Genomic DNA, 25122 nt, shown 5'->3' with positions numbered 1-25122 from the left:
ATCTTATTGGGTCTTGTGCAAGGTTTTATAACTCTAAAAATGTTTTGGCACATTTTTCTGAGCCACCATACCAACTCCTCCTTGTCTTGGTCTCTGTAGGAAACGTCAGGCAGCCCTCCAGTTTTAAGGACTCCCATGCACTCTCCGCTGGACAGCCATGAACGTCGGATCTCTCACTCCCTGTATGAAACCATTGAGAGCCTGAATAACATCTCCTCAGCACCTGCTAACGTGATTGGACGCAATGGTGAGTATCATATTAGCAGGGTCCTCTGACTGTCTCTCAACACCTTTGTGTTTCTTTCCGTTGCTACTCGAAAATGTGTCCATAAATTGGATGTTTTTTGGCAAGTCATTCTATTGACCCTGATAAGAAATGTAGCTGACCCACTAACTTTGTGCTCATTGGATATCCACTCACAAGACACCTTATTAACAACACCACACTAACACTGGATACAACCTGGCTTTTCTCTCAAAAAGCCTAATTTCTTTGTGGACTATATTGGAAACCTTCCAACATGTTGATACTGTCCCATGTTGACATGACTGTGTCATATCATTTCTGCAGCCACCCCTTCACACTGCTTATCTCCGTTCGACCACACCCCAGAGATGTTGTATCGGGCTCAGATCTGGTTGCATATTGTGCAGTCTGAGGTGCTTTTAACAGTCCACTCCATTGTGGTTACCTGAGTTACTTCAGCATTTTTTTTTTTTTTTTTTTGGTTTGTTTTTTCAGTTTGACTGGGGATGAATCAGCGTCTGCTGTTTCTCTGATAGTATCTGTCTTCAACTGCGCTGCTGCAACACAGTTAGCCTGTTAATTGCATGAAAAAATAAGTGTACCTATGCTCCTAGTAAAGTGCTTGTTGAGAGTATTTTTTGTCATGTTTCTGTGTAAATCTGACATTTGCTGATTAGTTTTAACATCCGCCCTCTCCCTGTGAAACCCTTCTACTTCTTCTTTCTTTCAAACTACCCAGTCAGCATCGCCTTCAAAGCCTCACTCAGCTCAGCTCCCCGCATTGCGAGATGTGCTATTTCACTATTTAAACTTCACAGGGATTAATGTCACCCCCAATCCTCCACACCTTCACTCCACTCCTGACTGGTTTTACCCAGGTCAATTCCCATTCGAGCTGGATGACATCAGCAAGCTGAGATCTCAGCTCTTCAGGTATATTAGAATTGACAATTCAATCCTCAGCCAGTCACTGCTGTCATCTCAACATCGACAGACCTTTCACATATGCATACACACCCAGACGCCGGAGGTGATTGCATCAGCGAAGTGGGGAGGGGGGTTGCCATCGTTGAGGATAATGCAGTGCAGTTCTACAGTTTGTATCCTAACTGTAGGTTGTGCAGCACCTGTTTTCTCATCTTACCCTCCCATTCTATCCATGTTTTCCACATTGCACACCCAAATTCCTTATTTTTTTTCTTTCCTCCTCTTGTGAACTGTCTCCTCACAATCTTCTTGTCTTTAGTCTTTCTCCTCTTTCACCCTCCCCCCACCTTGTTACCACTTCCACCTCCTGCTTGGATAAGATGCAGTTGTAATCTGTCAATTATCCACACTTTGTCCTTTTCCAGTCTTCTCCCATTTTTCTCCTCTTTCTCTCCTATCCCCTCCCCACCATCCCCCCACCATAGTAGTGCCACTCCACTACTGATCATAGAAGATCAGAGGCTGTGTCAGAAGCATCTGATGGTTAATTAAGCCTCCAGATCAATAGGACCTGCCCCTGACAGCTCTCTCCCTCTGTCTCCTTGTCTTCCCTTCTGTTTTTTCTTACTCTTTCATCATGTCTTACTCTGCATTCACAAATTGGATGTGCAACTTAAATTGAGTTTTTTCCCCTCAGTTTGCCCTATTTATGCCACTTGCTTTTCCAATTCCAGCTTTTTAGAACGTTGCTGTGATCATAAGCAAGCGGCAACTGTGGGCTGGTGGAAAAGTTACTTACAATTGAAACTTCAAGAGTGCCCTGAACTCAGCCCATCCTGAAAAGTGGGAGTCTAATGGGCAAAGCGGAAAAGTTTTAGGGGTGGAGGCGGAGTGGTAAGTTATCACAGCCAGCCGAGTGTCTAATTTTTGACTCGGATTGTATCTCAGCAAGAAAATATCAGCTCCTTCTCTTCTCTGTCTTCCGGCTATCTCTAAGTCGTGTCCTCAATAACCAGTGCCTACATTCCTTTTTACTCTGACACAAATTGGTTATATAAATTTCTGGTGCAACCAGAGATGAGTTTATTATCATGGCAACACAACGCTGCCACACAGAGGGTAAAATTCTGCCATAGAGATAGATTTCAACATACATGGAGTGAGTGTTGCCAACTACATTTTCTCAACCTTGTCCACTAACCTTTATCATGACTCAAAACAGCATCAGTATTCCTGAAATATCTTACTCCCATTCATCCATGTTCATATTTATTTTTTGCTAAATTTTTTTTCATTTAAGCAGAATGTTAGTCTCATTACTTTTGCAGGTTTCAATTAATACAAATAGATAAAATTAGAAGAAGTTGAAACATATAACCTGAAAAATCAATTCAATGTGCTCTTCAAAAGTGTAGATGGTAAATTTCTACAGGCAGGCAGGTGGACTGACAGTAGCTGCTTCTGCTGTTATTTTAGATAGGCTCAGACATTATTGCCTGGTGTGTGAGATGTGACAGTTTTGGTTAGAGGACAGATGCTGAGATCGGCTCTGCAAGGTCAGGAGGCACACAGCCGGCCGGGCTTGACTGACAGCTCGATGTTGAGTATATCTAGAGCTGCTAAATTACTGAATCATGAAGACCAGGCGTGTGGAGTTTTGGATATGCTTAGGGTTAGGCACATGCAGTCCTTCTCCTTCCACACAGGCACACTCATGTACAATCTCTCAATCAGGTTAAACACATTTCCCACTGTTGTGAGTCAGATTATTTCCTTGGAGCTAGCAGTTTTTACTTACGAAAGTCTGAGGCATTTTACTTCATAAAAAAAGATGTTGGAGGAACTCTTAACCAGATCAGCCCTTTTCCTCTTCTGCTGTGCTGCATTAAACTGCCTTTGCTGTTACAAATGGACCTTGACACAGAGGAAAATGGGATGGAATAGTTTGGCTGCCTCAGAATTAAGACCTGACTTTGATTGTGAGTTATTGCAAATGGCAGGCAGTCAATATGACAAAATTGTAAACTCCATATTTCTTCCAACCCATGATTGTTATTTTCTCTATTTTGAAAGAGAGCAAATAGCTGCCGTGTCCTATGGATGCCTTATCTCACCTTACCCAGGTATTGATCGATATGGACTCGGTCTTGTCTGCTCCTAGCAGTCACAGGTGACATGCTGCCTTTCTTCTGAGACAGAAGGAATGTGTCTCCTCACACATGGATGAAAAAAGGGAAATAGTATAATTACTATGGCAACAGCAAAGAAAAGCTCAAAATAACATAGAAGACAGGTGCTATTATGTTGGTATATTGCCAGCACATTGATTGTAAAGGCACGTTTTCCTTATCCCTATAGTGTTTTGGGCTGTCATTCAGAACTATCTTTTGTGGTGTGTGTTTGTATATTTGTGGACACACACATTCAACTAATCAATAGTTAAGAGGTGATTCCATTCCCTGTTTGCCTCAGTAAGCCATGAAACACTCTGATACTGTCAGCTTTACCTATGCACTTGCACACACCATGAATTTTAGCATCATGGCTGGGTATTGAATCCACACTAAAGAGGTGATGAACATGGAGGACACTCTGCCTGGCACGCTACTCAAATGAAACATTTTCTGGCATTTTATTTTTACTTTTTTTTTCGTTTGCCATCAGAAGGAAGAAAAAAGAAAGAAAGAAAGTAAGGAAATAGCCATGTGCATGCACAGTGTGTCACTGACAGCTGAGGTTTGACAAAAAGGTCATTAGCATCACCCCTGGCTTTGCCTTCCGTTCTGTCTAATTGAAAAGTGCCGCTGGGTGTGGGTCTACATGCTGGGGTGAAAATTGAGGACCGTGGACTGTCTGTAGATGTGACTGTTTGGCTGAGTGCCTGGTTCAGGACTGGCATAGGAATGAGGGAAGGGTAGAATGGGAGGCTGGATGTGGGAACAAGCTAAGAGGACTTGTGATGTTGTCAATTTTCACAGGATGCAAAGTGTGCAGTGCAGGTGATGGTGCAAAATCTTGCAGAGTCACATTAAGCTACATCCAATGTTGGGCGCCGATGTGCAGGACAAGCTCACGCACCTTGGATAATTTTATCCTTATAAGAGAGAAGTACAAGGGAAAACACATACACACCCTCTTCTGGGCTTCCTTAGATGCTATACTCTCCTTTAATGGTGTTTAAGTGGGTCTGTCTTCTCAGGACTTGACCCTGTTGTCTCCTCTCCAGTATTTCACTGTGTTCAGACTCATCTTTGCAGTGTGCTCAGCCATCAGTGCAGGAGTTGAGGTACAGTGAGCACAGTTAGTGCCCCTAAGCCAGGCTGCTTCAGAGTGCTCTTAGCATACCTTAGTGAAAAAGTCAAGACACACACACACACACACACACATTACAGTTTTATACATCAACTTTCCTTCTTTATTGTGGTCGCTTATGTTTTACATACCGCTTCAATAGTTTAACCTGCGTTGTGACTGTGTGGCCGAAAAGCGACTCTGCTTCTGTCACATACTCTCTTAGATTTTATGATTTCATTGACGAGTTTCATGACCTCACATTATTCTGGCATAGCTCCGCCCACGATCAGAGATCTATTAAACCGGAGTATTTGACTCAGGGTGCAAGTCAGCAAGGCTACATTTATAATGTGATTCATGTAATATTGTCAAAGCTCAGTGTGTCGGCTATGCTTTTATGATGGTGACAACAAGCGCTGGAGGCGATGTGTTTTCCCTCTGTCTGTTCCATTCTTGTTATATGTCAGTGACACCTTTCTTTGTATTTTACACGAAAATTACCTTCAAGCTTTAACTGAATTGAGTCTGGTGGGCAAAGGTCAAAGGTCACTTTAAAATCACAAGCATGAAGCACTGAAATTTTGTATATCAATAAGACATCATAAAATTTTGCACAATGCCCAGTGGTCATGATTTGTTGCTCAGGCAGCAGAGATTGCGACTATATTTCCTTCAGCTTGGTAAACAACTATAAGGAAGTAATTCTAGTTTCTGAAAGAGTAGAGAAAGTCAGAATTTGTCCTGAGTCACCTACAGTAAAAGCCCTAAGGGGAGAATTTGGTTAAAATTTTTCAAAACCTCTACACAGTTCTTGAAGCATAAAGTGAAGGCTCTGCATTTGCGTCTCTGCTCAAATATTTGGAATTGCATTGCTTGGCATTAATGGGTGATGTTACTGGTATTTGCTTCTAGTTTCAAGTCACACATATGAAAGCTGCAATATATTTATTTTAAATGTAAAAAAAAAACTTGTGTGAAAAGGTCATGAAAAAGTGGTTATATTACCTGACATGGCTTTTAAAGGCTAAACAACAGGCTTTGAAATGAGGGCAGGTCTTCCTTCAACATCGCTAATGCAGGAATATGGAAGAGAAAAAGCCTTTCAACCTCATTATGGTAATACACATCACATAAGTGGTTAGTTCAGTTTGATGCTGTACACAAGTACGTGATTGCCAATAGCAATGTCATCTGGGCTGCAATTGATCCCATCCGTAAAAATCTGATATTTCTGACATCAGTTCCCAGTGCACAGTACCAACAGTCCTTGTCAATATGTTGTCATCTCCATGACAAAAGGTTGGTGTATGATCTGTTTTTGGGGAGTCACATTTTAACCAAGTTTCAGTGTTTGGCATCCCCGTTCATACCCCTAGATCTCTACGTCCAGACATTGAGTTTTTCTACAAGGGAGTGACATACTGTCATCAAGCCAATCAACTAAATGTTCTGATCAATTGTATTGATTAAGGTATCCCTGGTCAACGGTGGGGCGCTGTATAAAAAATGCCAGTGATGTCCCTTGTTGGACATGAGGCTTTGGTTTCCACCAGCGTGTACTTAGGGTGATTAACCACTGCAATCCCTGTATGGGTCTGAAAGCTGTGGCAGTGCAGATCAACTAATGATCTCCCCTCCAGTCAGATCAATAGGCTAAAGTGTCACCGAAGGAGGGAGCAAGAGAGAAACAAAAGGAAAGAAAAGCATGAGCATGTGATGGACAGAGACAGAGAGGATCATGCAGGAGAGAAAAGATGGAGAGTGGCTATTAGTGTGACCTTTCACCTCACAGCTCAATGTGTCATCGGGCAACACTTGGTCAGAGGGAAGCAAGTAAAGCTGTGATCCAGCTGGATGGATACAGCCAGGTGGCCTCTTCAGCCGAAGAGCTCATCTATCTCTGCCTTCTTCTCTGCCAGATGTAGGGAGAGTATCTCTGCCTCAATATCACAGAGTGGCTTCCACACGCTAAGCACGGCTGGCCAGAGGGCTCCATGTGCTTCAGTGCAGTAGTAGAAATGGGACACTTCATTTTCGTAATTGCACCATGTCAGTGCAAGCTTCAGCAAACCTCTCAAGTTTGATGCAGAGCAGCATATATATATATATATATATTATTAAGTAATTGAGTGGACAGGGAGGATTTAAGGACTATGATATAATAATAAAGCATGTCACGTGTAAAGCGGGCAGCACAGCAGTATAGTGATTAGCACTGTTGCCCCACAGTAAGAATGTCATGGGTATGGTTTCCGGCCCTGGGGCCTTTCTGTGCAGATCGCTGTGCTTACATGGGCTTCCATCCGGGTACTCCGGTTTCCTCCCACCGTATAAAGACATACATGTTTACATTAGTTGGTGTCTCTAAACTGATCTAATCTGAGTGTGAGTGGTTGCTGGTATCTGTCTGTCTCTGTGTGTTTGCCCTGTGATGGACTGGTGACCTGTCCAGGGTGTACCTTGCCCTCACCTAATGTGAGCTGGGATTGGCTCCATCAACCCCCTGCAACCCGCAAATGGATAAGTGGTAGAAGATGAATGAATGTGTATAAAGCTCAATTTATTTTTATTTTTTTTCTCTTTTTTTCTGTTTTTGACCACAGTAACATTGATGTTTAATGTTCTAACGTTTAAAGGCAACAAGCACAGCAATCACTCAGACTAATCTGTCTCAGCTGTTAACTGTTATGTGTTAGACCGAGAAACAAAACTTGGGTTTGTTTTTAGCTAGATGCTAACTGTCACAATGGATGCTGAGGTGTTAGGTACAGTGTGTGAGTCATTGACTCATGAGATGCTATCTTTAATTACTGTGTCGCAATCTTCCCTCAGCTGTGAAGATGAAAAACATGAATCAGGAGCTCTTGAACAAATAACAAAGCTGACTCTTTGTTAAAAAGCCAGCCTCTGTGAGCAATTAATCTTAACTGGAGAGATATTTATTCCCACGTGACCTCACGTGTAAATCTCCAAGATATCTGTGTGACTGCTTATTCATTTGTGATAACGATGTGTCATTAAAGGTTTTTTTTTTCCCCCATTTGCTTTCATTCCATAAACCAAAGAATGAATGGCTCCAGTGTTTTCAGAAATGCCAAAGTCATCAAATGTAAAAATGAGTATTTTGATTCAAAAAAAGATCATTTTTGGGGGTTTTAGAAGTAATAGGAATCACATTTCCACCACTCGGGCTTAGATGCTTGTGCTTTTTGTTCTGCCATTAGGGTAAAGAACAAACAGTGAAATGTTGCTTTAGGTGAAGAACAACAGCGTGTTCACATGTCCTCTTTTCACGATGAACTTCTGCTAGCTTTGGCTCAATCACACACATACGCTCAGTCGTTCAATTTGGCTGGCAGGTCTCTGCTGTTCCTGTCACCTGCCTTTTTCCCATTTTCACCAAATGTACAGAGGGAGTGAGGGAAATCTGTATTAAAGCAGTGTTAAAACAGCTCCATCTGCAACAAAACACAGCCAAAGACTCTGAAGTCACCTTCCTCTCCACCATGTTCTCTCCTCTCACTCTGCCCTTTCCCTTTTTATCTTTCTCAACAGTTTTGGGAATGAAAGAGCCATTTAATTCAGATTGAGTCATTTTCCTATGTCTCCTCCAGACAGCCAAAGTCCGGTCTGCTTCAATGTCCCATTTTTGGGATTCTTGATGTAGAGTGGGTATTCTACTGATCAGAAGGCTGGCAGTTTGATACCGGGCTCGTACAATTTACATTTTAAAGGATTCTTAGGCAAGACATTTAAACCCAAATACACCTCTAAAAAGATAAATTGTATGTACAGTGTGTATGTATGTATGTATGTATGTATGTATGTATGTGTGTGAATGGAAGAATATGGCTTCCATTGGAAAAATTGAGTGCTTGATAAGTTCATTTACGGTTCAGAGTTATACTCAAGTATGTCTGGTGAATGTGCTGTGATTTTTCACCCTGCTTATTATGCTAACAACTGCAGAATAAGCAAGAGCTGCAGTTTAAGTAATTATATTCACTCAAGCCATCAGTGTGGCCCTGACTACACCTGTCCACTAGCCATTTATTGCATGTGCATGTGTATGTGTCCTTGAAATACTTAGTTAAGAGGGAAGTGGAATTCTTTAAGCAACATCTGCAGTGCTGGCCACTCATATCAAGAGGTCTTGACCGGAAATGTTTCATCAATCTGGGAGCAGAAAGCTTGTATAGTTTTTAATTAAAGCTGTGTCCTCCAGCAAAAGAGGTCTGCTGACATTAGTTCACGCAAGGTGATTATTGTGCGTAGTTTGAATACAAAGAATTGACTTGTCCCTGTGTTGTGTACTTGAAACCAAGACCAAACCATTTACAGTGTCATGTATCCAAATGAACTTCTTGTTTTATTACCATTATATTGCGGGCCTGTTCCATGATGCTACTCTGATGAAATTCCAAAAGTTGCTGATGCAATGGAGAGGTAACTACCTATGAGCTGAAGGTAAGTAAAGGGTAGTATGAGCATGGCCCCTGTGGACACACCTCTGCAGGGTATCTCTTACTAACACCGCCCCACTTTTTGAAATTGACTGTAAAGCACATTGAGAAAAGAGGAGGAAAGTGTTTAATTTTCACTCCATTCTTGTAAGGACTCTGATGTCTAACCTGCACTACGTCTTAGAGCTAGAGAAAATTAAAAATAGCTTTTCTGCACATGTAGATATCACCATCATTTGTTTTTGCTAAAGCAGAGAAAAGCTGTGTTTTGTTTGGTTTATTTTGCATAGCAGGTACACTGTAAACTAAAAGCTGATGACCCCTGGTTGGCATTGTGAAGGGATTTAATCGAATACAAAACCTTCACCTGACAAATTACATTGTTCATGTGCCATATATTGTCAAACTTTGACTTTTCGTAACACAGTACTGGAAAAATAAAGCTGCTAGAAAGTTATAATGAAATATGTTCATTGGTGTGTGTGAGTGTGTAGGCCTTTAAAATACGTGAGACAATAGATAGTAGGTACAAACGGGGAGAGACTGATGAGGGGGTGAGGGTGGTACAAATGGGGAGAGACTGATATAGTATTTTACATCACAACGTACAAAATAAGTTTATACCTGAAAATGAAAACACCTTATAATATACAGAAGAAATTTTATAAAGTTGTCACAAAATGATATTGGTTTGTGATGCAGATGAGGAATCTGTCATTCCTCTCATATGACTTATGTATAATGAAGTTAATTGGAGTTGATTAGGGTTATGCATAGTTATATGGTTTCTGTACCAGAAATGGATGCCTGCAAAACGTGGCCAACAAGGAAGGAACATGAACAAGAAGAAAACGTTTTCATCTGAAAATCTTGTCATTCTTTTCACTTTGCCCTAGAACAATTCAAGTTGAGAACTTTCATTTTACAGTGATGTGATGTCAATTCAGGTATGAAGTCATACTTGTTATCTGTAAATCCTCTGGCTGCCTATATACACTATACAGGGCAAAAGTTTGGGCACACTTTCCTATTCATTTGAATGAGAAGGTGTGTCCAACGTTTTGGCCTGTACTGTACATATATATATAAAAATGATAAAATAATTAAAGAAAGACCACAGGGAAATGTAGCTCAGTCTCAGACTATCCTGACTTTTCTCACTGTAATCTGATTTATAGTATAGAGGGGATTAATTTACCCAGGGTTCTCTGTCAAGCTGCTCATGTGAGAAATGGCTTTCATTTCACCAGGACAGTCACCTTAACAGGTTGGGATGACCAGTCCATAGACAAATAGATGAGGCCTTAGAAAAAAAACAAAACAAAAAACCTAAACAAAAAAACAAAACAAAACAACAGCTAATAGATGTGTAGATACAGAGGTAAAAGCTTCTAGACATAGGGCCACAAAGCAAGAAGCTACAACCAATTCAGGTATGAAACCAGGATTGAACCAGCATTTGGGGATGTTGGGATGTGGGATATTATATATCCATGAATCTTTTACTCTCCCTCTCTCGTATGATTATTAGCATGTTTTTTGATATGCCACTGATAAGATTTTTCTGCTAGATTTTTGCTTGTAGTAGATAACGTTTGAAAGCCTACTCTACAGCTGATTCTGTCCTATCTTTTACTCTGCTTTTCTTTTTTTCTTTTTTTTTTTTTTGTGCAAATATTTGAAATACACACCTCACAGCTTTGTTGATTCGTGCTCAGGTTTAACTTCCACAATATGCATTTATAATCGGTCAGGCCCAAGTGAAAAGAAATGCCTCTCAGGGTTGTATTGGAATGATGCCAGGGTAAATATTGTTGTCTGCTGTTAGTGATTACACCCAATTGTTCCTGAGCTATTAAATTTGCAAAATGGCTCCCCTATAATGCAAACAAAGGCAAAGACCATAGGAGGTTCAGCAGTTTTGAGAACCTCTGTCTCATAGTAAGCAGATGCATGATGGGGCTCCAACCACATTAGTCATTTGACTTTGATTTCCCCTTTTCATGTGTGTAAGTCTGCTTTTAAGTCTTGTGCTGATCAATTTGCACAGTGAATCTTCCACCTCTGTATTGTAATGCCACTTCTCATGCTGTTGAACAACCCTTCTCCTGCCCTTGGCGCTGAGTGCCAGCCTTGGCAGCTCATTCCCCATTGACTTTGACTCCCAAGGAGCAGCAAAGCAGTGATTCAAAGAAGTCCTCAGTGGGGAGGGTCAGACAGGGCAGAATACAGATCAGGAGAGCTGTCCTCTGGCTCGCATTTGTCCTTGGAGAAAAGAGAAGAAGAATGAATAAAATTACTCAGGTCTACTACTGTAGAGGTAGTGTTCTGAAGCGTAGAGATTTAGACCTGTTTGCTTCATGACTTGTGAGTCTTCATGATCACTTCATCTGCTCTAGTCCAGATCATTGCTGTGTGATTTTGAGTATAATGTTGCTGCTACCATTTAGTGCTATATATATATATATATATATATATATATGTATGTATACATATATATATATATATATATATATATATATATATATATATATATATATATATATATGTATGTATACATATATATATATATATATATATATATATATATATATATATATATATATATATATATATATATATATATATATATATATATATATATATATACATATATATACATATCTTCTTCCATATTCAGCTTTGCAAAATTGCAGGTGATAAACAGCTTTCTTTGAAATACTGATATCCTTCATGCATGTCCTGATAGGAAATTATAACAATTGTCCCTGTATACCATTTTATCTTCCTAATTACAAAAGATAAAATTATTGTTTGTGTTGAAATGTGTCTGTGGTGGTATTTGCTTTAGTATGGGGGCACATTTTCTCCATTGTTTTCAAACGCCCCTGACTGGCTGTTCACCAGTTATGTTCAGCCATATATGCTATCTAATGGCACTGTTTCAACCTCTCTCTCAGGTAACTACCAGCTCTCTCCAACTGTGAATATGCCACAGGATGACATAGTGATGATTGAAGATGACAAGCCACCCCTGCTTCCTGCCCACCTCTCCGACCAATCATCCTCAAGTTCCCATGATGACATGGGCTTTGTGGGAGAGAACCCGGTGCCCTGGATCCACGAGCTGCCCGGTCAGAATGAATGGTGAGCAGGCCTTTATTATTTATTATTAACGACTGAATTATTTTAGACAGGCCCTGTGTGGGAGAAAGCAGCACAGTGTTTATATAAGATGTGAGTCCATTTTTATGTTGCACACACTTGGATTTTTAGAGGTGTAAATATTCCTCACGCTGATGCAGACACTCAAATCTATTTGAATATTCCGTAGGAGCTGGTTAAAAATTGGTAAAAGATTTTTGCAGGAATATCCCAGAGGGGGTATTTCTATTTATGACATTTCCCAGATCTACTACATCCTGTGATGACTTTCCTTATTAAGAAGCAGAAAACCTGACTGTCTGTCTTAGCTATTAACATTTTGATATCGAATGCAAAGTTTGTTTTGATGAACTGAAATGGAATTTTGCTTTCAGGCTACATTCACAATCCCCAAAGTGGATTTAACCATGTAGTTGTGTAGCCCAGTGTGTATACATGGAACAGCACCTTTGTGGCTCTGTGTGTGCATTAAATAATTGATGACCCAGTAGCAGGAGTCAGACTTTGACAAAAAAACTCTCAGGGACTCTGTTTCCACCTCTTCCACCCTAAACACCAATGGGATTTGACTGCCCTACTCCGCCTATATACCGCAGCAGCTTTATATACGGGAGCAGCTTCATCATAAAGTATGGAGCCAAGGCTCATCAACCTTGTCAGAGGACCTAATCTCTTTAGGGACTTGAACCTGTTTAAGCAGGGAGCCCCCTGCTTAGTGGGAACCCCTACAGACCAGCAGTGTATAAAAAAAAAACAAAAAAACGTGAGATTACAGATTCTAGCACAGAACAATTCCCTGTTGATTCTCCATTTTCCTTTATTTTTGTTGTTGAAAGGCTTATTGTTTTAACCCAGGAAGTTGGGACTCTTAGCATTTAAAGGCACAAAAGTTGCGACTGCTTTTTTCATTACAGGCAGGTGTCAGTATATATATATATATATATATAGAGAGAGAGAGAGAGAGAGAGGGAGAGGGAGATATATGATTGGCAGGTTGAGGTCACATTTATAATAATGTGTAGCCACACAACCACAAGTTTTTCTGAAGGACTACTGACTACTGACTGCCATGAATAGAGATGCTGGTTTATTTATTTCTTTTTTTTTTTAGTATCTTCATTTCTTTTTCCTCGGAGACTCTCTAGCCTCTACCTCACTCTCTCTCTCTGATTTATTATGAATGAGTAAATCTGCTCATTGTTCATGGGATGTCATAGTGGATTAAGTCTGCAGCATATGGTTGATCTCCTCACACACTCTCACTAACATGCAAATCTACAAACTTACATCCACATGCAAACCCTCCGCCACACAAGGTAGAAGTGTGCTGTTTTCCCCCTGCCTTGGGTGATCATGAATAATTTATACCTTCCCACACACGCACATACAGTACAGGCCAAAAGTTTGGACAAACCTTCTCATTCAAATGAATAGGAAAGTACTGTAGATACACAAACGTCAAATGACAACAGACATTCTCTTTCACTGAAATGCTAACAGCTTCTTCAATACACTAAGTCTATATTCCCATTCTGAATTAACCTATTTCTTATTTTTCTTTTTAAGTGCCTGAACATTACTCACTCTCTCTTTCGCTGTCTCACACACACAAAGCGTGAAGAGGCATACTGAGCAGGCAGCAGCAGCAGATGTGGGTCAGCCAGACTCCGATGCATTGGAGCTGTTTCTTTTAGATTAAGCTTGCACCAGTGCAGCCAGGACCCTGTAAGTGCTGAATATGTATTGTGCAGCGCTGTGAAAGTCTCACCTCTAGCCTCTAGTATTATATATCTCTTCCACCTCATGGGAGGTGTTCAGCCAAGGCCACAGCTACACGTCTAGAGTGCATACACATAACACAAAAAATGTCTGTGAAATCATTGTCATGCTGGGTGTTTGTCTTCTTATCCATTTATGACCCCATGGAGTTAATTTCTCTTATTTCCTTTGTTTACTTCTCTTCTCACTGTTGGCAGAAAATCAAGCCGGTTGGCTTTTGAAATTAATTTAATCATCGAATACTTCTCTCTATTAATGCGGGCCAATAAAAAGGCCATTCCAGCATCTGGTTGCGATTATTATAACATAAAGAATTACTAATGTAAACAAATATCAATTAAAAAAAACTACTCTTTGCCCATTTGTACTTTCCTCTGTTCTTTTTAGTTTTGGTGGGCCAATCTCCTGTAATTTTATAAATTTCCATTTTCTTCTTTTCCTTTTCTTTCTTTTCCTCAGCAGGTTTCTAGTGAATGAAACATCCTTCTGTGTTAATGTGTAGGCCTCTGAGATGAATGGTTGTTTTGGAGGCAGAAATCCCATCTCACACAAGACACATAACTTGACCTACTTTCCTATCCCTCCTGACATCCCTAGCCATTATGTAGTGGGTGTGTGGTCTATGCATGGTCCCCATTTGTTCACATTTTACTGGGTGATGATATATATCTGGTTTGCCTTTAGCTTTTCAGCTTTACAAGCCTTGTCTAAACATGAAAGTGGTTCCTTTTAGATCTCTGTTAAAAAGTAATGTGAAGATGCTGCATCTTTTATTTGCAGTTGCTGAATTATAGTCTGTTTTATTTGTAATATTATTCAGAGTTTGACTTCTTTTCATCAGCTAGGTGGTGGTAGTGTTGGGACTTGTAAATAGTGGCAGTTTCAAAGCTACGGCAGCCATGGAGATAAATTTGAAATGCATTTGAATCCATTACACTGATGTGGCTCTTGGTCCAGGATACCACTGTGTTACTTGAGTGTTGTTAATGGTAGTGATAAAAACTAGACTGTTTTCTTTCAGGTTTCGCTGGATAAATAAAGGCTGTAAATTATTACTTTCTACACTAAGTTCATTCTAACATTGGGTCCTGACCCATTCCTGTTTTGGTGTTTGCCTCTTCCCTTATGAGCTTGAGTTTTAAGCCAAACAGGAAGCGCCACATCAAGATGATTTACAGTGGGACAGATAACACACTGATTGATGTAATGGCTTTGAAGAGTAATATGGATAAATAAGGAGATGAAAGGTTTTTCTCTAAGTAATGGAATGTGCCAGAATGTTTCAGAATGTGAAACACAATTTAGTGTACAATCATGGAAACTGTGGTACAATAACACAAGCAGACTCTGCAGAATGTTTGCATCTGGTTTTCATCCCAGTATCAGGGGTGTGTCCATGTGCATGTCCATGTGTTGTTCTTTTTAGCTTTATATCTTTATCATGTAGTAATACTGTAGCTATGTTGAATTTTACAGTCAGTGAAAATAAAAGAAAAAAGACCTCAGACATCAACGAAAATAACATTTAATTCTGCAGAGATGCTCAGCTGCACTAAGCTTATGTTCAGTTACTATACTATAGACTGTAACACTTGGTTAAGTTTTACCTTCCCTGTTGACTGCTCAGCACCATCACCTACACTACCATGAGTAGGTACCTATTACCACACCTTCAGAAAAAAAAAAAAAAAAAAAAAAGCTCTTTTTTCAGGCTCATGCAACGATGTAGCATCTGAACAAGACGTAACTCCCTGTGCTCACGGAACGTTTGTTAGAGCGCTACAAGGAGTGTAAACCTCGTTACAAAGTACTGTAGCAGAGAGACTCAACTTTAAAGTTGAGGCTGTCAGAAGAAGGGAACATGTCCATTACCAACAACTGAACTCACTTTTACTTCCTTGTGGTATTTTATTTTATCAACACACAGTTTTGTGTATCTGTCCTCATTTTACTACTTATGGTTGATATTAATAATTCTAGTGAGGGAAAGTAAAATAAACTCTTCACCTTTGTGTCATTTTTAATGATAATAAAATAAAATACAATATATAACATATAACATTAAAGCACAACAGGACCTTTTTCATTGCAATGCATTTGTCCTGTTACGTGTGGTTACAATTTGCTATAACTTAATATGCCACAGCACAGCAAGATGATTTGTGTATGTTCATGTTCTTCAACAGTATTATGTGATCATGATCATATACGTTTACAGTTTTCCTATATAATGACTGCACAGAGGAGAAGGTTTTGGACGTGTTTTTTTTTTTTTTTTGGCGGGGGGGGGGGGCAAATTAAGGCTGTTCTGAAAAATGGGAGATCTCTAGCTTGTTTCTGTCATAAGCACATGGTCTCGTTCAACTTTCCAAGTCATTAACAAAGTTTTGTAACTCCAGGGGGTGGGAGGTGACAATGCAGTGAGTAAGTTGGCACTGAACTGCAGAAATGAGTTGGGGACGGAGGGGTTCAGCAATAAAATGTCCAACCTCTCTATCTTTGCTTGCAGTAGGTGTGATGGACAGCGCACAAGCTTGAGGAGGAAAAGTGATGTTCATGAGAAAGAAAAATAACTTTTCTGTGTGGACCACTAGGAGCAGTGTCCGACTTGATGAAGCTGACAGAGGATAGGTGTCAATTCTCATTACGGTGATACAGGAGTGAATTGGACAGTGAGCCCGAGAGAGAGCGAGAGAGAGAGAGAGACGGAGAGAACTAGGCTGTGCCTTTCTCTGTCTTTGTGAGATGTCACAGGTGGACATATAATTTCCCCAGCAGCTCTGACACAGTCTGTCAACCAGAAGAAATGGAAAAGGACTCCAGACAAACGTACACACACACGCACACTCACACACACGTAAACACATACATACATACATACATACATACATACACGTGATGCTGCACAGAGTCACTCAGTCTCACAAGTGTTTAGATAAACATTGGCTGTTAAACAATTTCACAAATTAACATATAAAGTGGAAAAGGTCCACATAGACATGAAAAAAAAGCAAACTTCCAAGCCATCATTGCAGACAGTCTGCCTTTTTGAGTTGACTCCCTAATAGTCTCTATTAGGAGTAACATAACTAAGAATCACAAGTACTCTGCCAAGCATGTCCCATCCAGCTATCAGAATAAGTACATATTGTGCTGTAGTGCATGCACACATCATTGAACTGATCTGAAATGTCCGTGTAAGTTACATAGTTACGTCAACACGACACACACACACACACGAACTGCAGACATTTTCCCTTCAAATTTAAAAGCAGGGTGCGGGTGAATCTCAGCATGAACGATGCCAAAGTAAACTCCACACAAATGGAAGTATCACTGAGCCCAGTCCCTGTCAGTTGCTCTCCCAATCAGCAGACTGGAGAAGTCAGTGTAGCAAAACTTAAAACCAGGCAGGGAATGACGAGGGTGTTGGTGCAGGAGTCAGCCAACAGGCAAGGAGATCTTAATTTATCTTCCTCTTACTCTCTGTCTCTCCCTACAACTTCATCGCATTTAAAAGTCTGCCATTTTTTTTGTTTCGACTATCCTATTATACATAGGAGCATGTATAAACTTGCAGTTTAGTTCTCCATCTCCTCTTTCATCTTTTTTCAGTCTACAGACTGGAGAACTAGTAGTTGTAGGTCAGCCAATCAGAAAAAAGTGATTGAATAAAATGTAACAGATAGGCAGGCATTGATGATGCTCATTTTTATGTCCGTGTTTTATGCAAATTGTTTGTGTGCACATTTATGCAATTGAAATCAGTCCATTGCAACTCTTTCAGACTATGTAGTGTCTCATGCACCTATTTTTGTACCAGCCTTTCATGCAGGGCTTGGTGTAACAATTGAAGGCAACTCCAACCTTATTGTTCCTGCTCTACATTAATACAGTCTTCTGTTTTGCCCCTCTGCTGGCCTCAGAGGGACCATTACAGAAGCAGTTACCTAGCATTGCTCCCCACCTCCTGATCCCACTCTGAGGTGTTTTAACTAATGCTCAGAACCCCAAGCTAGCCAATCAAACCAAACTGCACTTTTCTAAGGAGCAAGATTCTTTCAGACTTACCTCTTTAGGGTCATTTTTAAATGAGGGTAAGAAGTGTTGGGAGTTGAGGGAGAAAGGTGCTAAAAAAAAAAAAAAGTCATCAGGGTAAATTGTGGGCATGGAGAGCTTTTAGCACACACCACTTAGCAACAAGGCCAATGTGCAGCATGACATATTGAACTTTCTGCAAGGGGCACAAACACGGGAACAAGTTGATGTATAATGTAAGTTAAAGCTGTGGATTCGCCTGTGAGCAATCCTCAGGCTAGTTAATTTTAGATGATGGGAGGACTTTGAGTGCAGAGGAAAGCATCTGCTTGGAATGGTGGAAATTGCTTTTAAACGCTGTTTAGAGAAGGAGGGATGAGAAAATCTATTATCCAAATGGACTGGGCCTGCTATTAAAAATAGGCCAGAGGCGCAGACAAGATGGATGGTCTGTGGAAATAATTTTGCCATTCTGCAGGTTATGTAACTCATCCGGGCAACTGTCACATAGTCAAGCTGTTTCTTATATAATTTGTCAGATATACTTTTCATTGGAGATGAGAGGTCATCACAGTCTAGTATGGGTCTCTCCCTCAGAGACTCAACCAGTGAAGGTTCTTTCAGTCGGCTTCTCTTTCTGTTAAGAGACAATATTTGAGCTTTAGACACATAAAAGACTTCCAAAGCAGTATCTCATTACATCAAGTTACTACGGGAGAATGAATTTCCAGTAGCAAATGAATACACAATATGTAATTGAGTATTTCTATTAATTGTCTTTACAAGCTGTCTTAGTCGTTGTGTCTTAGCTTTAAGTAGACTCAAAGATTAATGCTTACCATGTATTGCTTTTGGTAGCGTAAATAGCACGCTGACACGCCGACCAGCATATGTTGTCAGTCTATTACATGACTGATGGCATAGAGACAACCCTCCACACTCACACTTTTGAGAATAGGCAATTTAAAGTGACCAACCTCAACATGTATTTTGACTGTTGGATGAAGTTTCGTACCTGGAGAGGGCCCATAAAGACATCAGAGAACATGACCTCAAAGAAAGGCCGTAGGTTTGACTTTGTACCAAGACCCTTTTTGCTGTCCCATTTTAACCAGTTTAAATCACATGTGACACATTATGGTTTCCAGGTATGTTCTGCTTCCCTATAAGAAAACATGGGTGGGAATCAACGGCGCAGTGTGTCACTGCCACCTCTTTAGCTTCAGTGCAAGTTTGGACAGCAGGTACTTCCAGCATGGAACGGAGGCAAGGCATCCTCAAAACAACACTATTGGCCACTTCTCTTCATGCTACCCTGGATGCCAATCTGGCTGTTTATTCAGCACTCTGTGTGAACCAAGGCAAAGCAGAGCCAGTGTTAAAATGGGCAGCAGCTTCAACCAGCAGATCCCAGGTCCCACAGAGTGAAGTTACATTTCACAAAACTGTGTGTTCGCACTTTCGAGCTGTCCCTTTGAACTTCACATTTCCTACCCACTGATTTCTGACCAATTTTGTTCAGACAAACCGGATTCTGGTTCATATCAACTGGTTGTCTCCGTAATTGCTTTCTCACACTCACCAAAGCACCATGCCAAGTGTTGCCAACTTCCTGATGTTAAAATAAGGGACACTCAGGGACAGACAGTTGTGCATATAGTATGCAAAACAAACATAATGTCTTACATCGGCATGACTGCATTATTATTACACTTCCTATATCTAAATATGTTGCACTGCAAGGGCACCATAGCAACAGCTGATAGCTTTCTATTGGCCAAGAGAACTAAGAGAATGAGAGAATTGTCGTAGCTATAGTGATACAGCACTGTTTCATTGGGCAATATGAAGCTCATACCAGAGAGGCAGAAAGTTAGCAGCGGGGGTCCCAGTTTCATTGTAATAAAAATCAGCCAACAACCCAACGTCCCTTATACGTTCAATAAGGTATGCATGTTTTAGTTTCCAAATATTTTTTAATATTTAAATTTTTTTAAAGGACTCTCGGCAACCCTATCCAGCTGTGTGACAGGGTCGTACGTGAGCCCACCTACTGACCTCTTGCTTTGTCTATGTTCCATTTATGTTCAGCTTCCTGAGAGATGTGGAGCTGGCAAGAGCCAACCAAATCTAAATTCAGGCTGAAAATACGTCCTTTCTCGTCTGAGCCATCTCAGTCACGCTCCGTCAGATGACATTTGCAGAAACAAAAAAAAGAGAGAGGGCAGACTGGTTTTTGTGGGCCTGGAATGATGAGAGGAGAAAAGCGAGGGATGATGAGTAAATGAATAATACATCTGTGCTGTCATTCCTCTCTTCCTGTGTCAGCTGGCTTTGGTCCTGGGAGGCGGTCTGATCTTAGTTGGGATTGTCAGGTATGGTCGACAGTAAAGTGACACATTGACGCTGGCCCCTCTGTGACACACGCAGCAGCTCTTTTGTTAAATGGAGCTGACAACCTTAATAAGAATTGTTTATAGGCAAACCAGTGCTAGCACTCTTGATATTACAAATATTAAAGAGGTTTAAGGAGTGCCTACTCCAAGAGAAAATATTGTGGAGGAACAGTCTCCCTCCCTACTTCTCACTCCTCATTTAAAAATATGTCCGGTCTGCGATATCACAAAAGATCACTTAATAAAATGTCTGTTATAAAGTAAAGGAAATTCATGATATGTCTCCCCCTTGTGAAATGTTCTCACCTTCATTTTAAATGCACTCCTCTGCATGCAAATACCAGTGTCCCCCTTTCCCAATCTACCTTCCCCACTCTCCTCTGATTTTCAATTAAGATCCAGACAGAGATAGAGGATCTCAAAGGGAGAGCACTACGGTGGGTCTGGCCTTGCCACTACTCCAGACATATTGAAGTTGGGGGTTATTGAGTGGCCATGACCCCAGAGGACCCTCACCTCCCTGGGATGTCACATACAGTATCTTAGCCTGGACTTCTCCAAATTGTGGTGTGTCCTAAAATCACCCAGCAGATTTGGAGTGTGTGTCCTTTGTTAGAATAGTTATTGAAATGATTGATTGAAAGTGACTGTTTTTGTGTTATGGGCTGGGATTTGTGGGTGCATGAATATTAATAGGTAGATTTTATCTGCCAGTCTAATTATGAGGATGGCCTGGAGCAATATAAGTCCAACTTGGTGTAGATGATTTGAAAATTGTATTTCTTAATTGGATAATCATTGGATTACAAGGTATGTCTTGTGACACTTGAAAGCATGATAATAATTTTTTTTTGTGTGGTTCTCTCTCTCTCGCTCTCTCCAGTTCTCTCAGTCCAGACGCAGACCCTGACGCTGCATTTCAGAGGGAGGGATTCGGCCGTCAGAGTATGTCAGAAAAGCGCACCAAACAGTATGAGAATGCTGGCCAGCTGGAGATCATCAAGACTCGCAAGTCTAAGAGCATGGATTTAGGTAAATGCTATGCTCTGCACAAACAGTAGCACAGACCGGAACTCAATAGTATGGGATTAAAGGTAATATTTCTAGGTTCTTTTTAGGGACTGTAATTCAGTCTGAATTTCCCCATGTTTACTGCATTTGTGCTAAGCTACATTGCTAAGCTGCTTCATATTTAGCATGTAAAAATTAAACTTGTCATGTAATACTAAATTTTTACACATTTTCTCCAGCTATCATAGCTATGCACAATTGTTTCCTTACAGTAGTATTGATTTGCAAAAATAATGACTGAAAACTGTGAATCACCTGAATTGTGCATCTTATTTTTAAACCAGTGGTGGCTCCTGACAAATTTTTCAGGGGGGGCAACTGTTCTGATGATGACCAAGGTGACCCGTTCAATGGGAAAATTAATAGGCAGCAAGAGAATTGCCACATCTTGTTACTTTCTGGTCAGCTTACATAGCAATACCAAATGTAACAGCTACAGTAAAAAGTTACATCCAGGAGTGTTCAATCAATAAAATTACCTTGGCTCTATAAATTAAGATCAACAGAGAGATAACTGTGAATCAAAAACAAAAGTATTTATTTACAGTTCTTCCAAGTTTAAAATGACAAATACATTATATAAATCCAAATAAAGGGGCAGTGCATTGAACTTACTCAACATTGCACAAACAATACTTTGTATTTGCAGAAACAAATAATAAATAAAATAACTGTACAGATTGCCATATCAGTGACAATATTTTAAAGATTTTGTGCACTTTAATTATCTAAAAGTGCACAAAAGTGCACACATTCAACAGTGAACTATATATACAAATATAATCTGCCAATTGTAGAGATTTGCAAAAATAACACAAACAAATATAAACAGATAAACGTATTGCCTGAAATCAGCATTTGAATGAAACAAAAAACTATTAAAAACCAACATCAACAGTTGCAGCCATCAGGGTGAAACAATGTACAGGGGTAGCAGAACAAAGCGTTAGCTGCTTCATAGCCTGCTAGCCAAGTTTTCCACTGATACCAGCTCCGCGATTATATGATTTCCCTCCCTTTGTAGAAACTTGTTTTATGTTTAAATTTGGTCTGGGAAGTCCTAATTGTTTCGTTGCCAGTTTATCTTCATTACTGCAATGACTGAAAGGGACTCCTTTCAGGGAAATTATGAAGTTGCTCCATACACTTGCCATGCTGACCTTGAATGCGACTAGCGCGGTTGCCATGTGGGCTACGCTCACGTTATGACAAAAGCATGTGAGGGCGAGCCCTTCCGGAACCCATAGAGAATGCATTGTAATGACTGAAAAATGAAAAAAACTGACATTACATAAGAGTCGATGAGGGCAGTCAGGGCGATTTTCATCCTGAATGAAATTGCCCAAAAGGGGCGGTACATGAAGCACAGCCCTACACTGATTGGATAACACAGACACAGAGCAGCTAAAGAATATGATACAAAAAAAAAAATCCCCTTTGGTGGTGCGACGCCCGATCGCCCTTACGAACAAAACACCTCTGTTTTAAACCTTGTCTCTCCTCTCCATCGTACCGCCCTGTCTCCAGTAGAGCATCAATAAAATAGGGAAGTGTGAGTACAGTGGCCTCTTTAGTGGCTGGGAAGTAAAACACAAGCATGCACACATACACACCAGTACAAGTACATGCTAAAAAACACAAAAGGTATCTTGGAAAGAGAATGGTGTGAGTTCAGAACTTCTTCCACCGAGGCTGAAGCAGATGATACCTTTTTTGGATATCATAACAGATTAGTTATGCTCTTCTGCAAGAGACTTCTCCCAGAGACTTGCAGAAAACCTTTGACTCCTCAAAAGACTGGTCTGGAAGGTCTGGCTCACTGCATAAGTTCTGTGAGGCACACCATCCTTGCTTCTGCTTGCCATTCCTACAAAGTGGAAACAACACAAACTTTCAGCCGGAAGTGCTTCTTTGTAGAAAGATGATAGTTGTTGTTGGAATAGATTTCACTGAGAAGAAATTGTTTCCATTATGTTCTTAGTGCTAATATATAATTGGATATGAGTGAGGACAGGAAGTGAGGAGAATGGACAGGAAGCTCTGTGATGGTGTTCTTGTTATTGCAAATGCACATTTTATCATCAAGTTTAATCAAAAAAGCTTCTTGATTGAGCCAAAGTGGCATCAGCATTTATTATGGAATTTGATTAGTTTACAAAATTGACAGAGTTTGGTTTTACATGGAGACGAGCTTATCTGCTCGTAAGAAAACACTTCAGTTTGACCCGTGTTGTTTTACAAATCTCAATCATTGTTCTGTAGTAGATCTCAAGATCAGTGTGTGTGATTTTAGATGTAATCAAAAATCTGATTTCCTTTCCCTGCTTACAGGGCCCAATTGAGTTTGTGAAATCTCCATCAATACAGAATCATAATCCATTGGTGATAATATTGCAGTGTTTAGAGAGTGCAGGGGAATAACCAACTTGTTCCTCTCATAATAACTACAGGAACTGACAGCAGATCCCAGAGGAGAAATATTTCAGTCAATACATGGACCACAAGCTTTACCATATGTGTTCAGAATGAAAACTACAGATTGGGATTGTGACCTATCTAATAACAGATACATTCCATTTATCTCAGAGGTACACACTGCTATAGTATAGTGATTATTTTAATGAAATTATTACATCAAAGGCACACAATGAGGAATGGCCTATGGGTAATGTGTAATAGAGTAGAGAATTAAACGAGCCACAGAACATATTACCCACGTTTACCCTTAAGCGTCATCTTTGACTCAGTGTTGGACATTGATGAGTCTTTGGAAGATATGTGAAGGAGGCAGTGCAAGCTTTCCTCTTCTCCATACTAATACCTCAGTAACATTATCCTTATCTTTCAAAACCTCTCCGACCAAGTTGTCAACATGCCCAACAATCCAACACCCTATAGACCAGGTCAGCCACCAGGTATTTTTGTCCGTCTTTTATTCCTGTTCATGTACTCCCAAATCACATAAGCAGATGGATTTCATGACTTTAAAGCCTATCATTGTTGAAATATGCTGAACTGGTCAGGCATTTCGCAGTTCAATTCCATTAAGATGGGTACCAAAGCTGAGTGATGGAGGAAAGATAAAAGAAAGAGACATGAGGTGCTACTGCTGACAGTAATATGTTAACACGTTCCAGCCGCTTTGCCTTGTAAGTGTCATGATTGACAGGCTGTTGCATTGGGCTGTGCTATCTGCTCCACTTAGATCACTCTTCTCAAATAGTTCAGTATCTGCCTACACTTTCTGATTCTGTCTCTGCATTGCATGTGCACACTAAAATGGGACAGAAAACACTAACCACTCACACTTTTTTATGCTTTTTAATAGTAGCAGATGAGATTAACTACAGCACAAGGACCAATGGAGGTAAGCAACCATGCCAGGATAAGCTCAATGCATTGCCACCATTATTACAATGGAGCATTATGATTGTTTAGCAGGGTCCATGGATCACTAATAGAGATTGGAAAAGCAGTTGAAGTCGTTCTCTATAACCAGCCCATAACCAAGTATTACTGACTGTGTGAGCTTGGCACAGTCAGATGCATATGCCAGAGAGCATTGTTTGAGGTAATTGCAGCATGATCAAAAGAAGGTTTTCATATCGCTGTGAGGGAGTTGCATGGTGTTGAATAGAAACTTGGCAACTAATGTGGGAACCTGTGCCATTGTGCTCGTTCTGCAGAGCAAATGATTGAAGAAAACACTCATTACTCCAGGAGGTGTGGAGGGCTAGAGAAA

At 40.3% G+C, this 25122-nt stretch overlaps 1 protein-coding gene across 1 annotated transcript in view; it reads left to right on the top strand.

Annotated features, from left to right (window-relative positions):
* LOC115061381 (partitioning defective 3 homolog) overlaps window positions 1-25122 on the top strand; it is a 344220-nt gene that overhangs the window by 201178 nt on the left and 117920 nt on the right. Inside the window, exons 15-17 of the mRNA XM_029529689.1 lie at window positions 100-247; window positions 11892-12078; window positions 21193-21341. Of these exons, the coding sequence (XP_029385549.1) occupies window positions 100-247; window positions 11892-12078; window positions 21193-21341 (484 nt within the window). The remainder of the gene's footprint in view (window positions 1-99; window positions 248-11891; window positions 12079-21192; window positions 21342-25122) is intronic.

Source organism: Echeneis naucrates, chromosome 20 (genome assembly GCF_900963305.1).
Source record: "Echeneis naucrates chromosome 20, fEcheNa1.1, whole genome shotgun sequence".
NCBI classification, from domain to species: Eukaryota; Metazoa; Chordata; class Actinopteri; order Carangiformes; family Echeneidae; genus Echeneis; species Echeneis naucrates.
The sequence above is the reverse complement of the archived record's forward strand: the minus strand, read 5'-3'. Positions and strand labels throughout refer to the sequence as shown.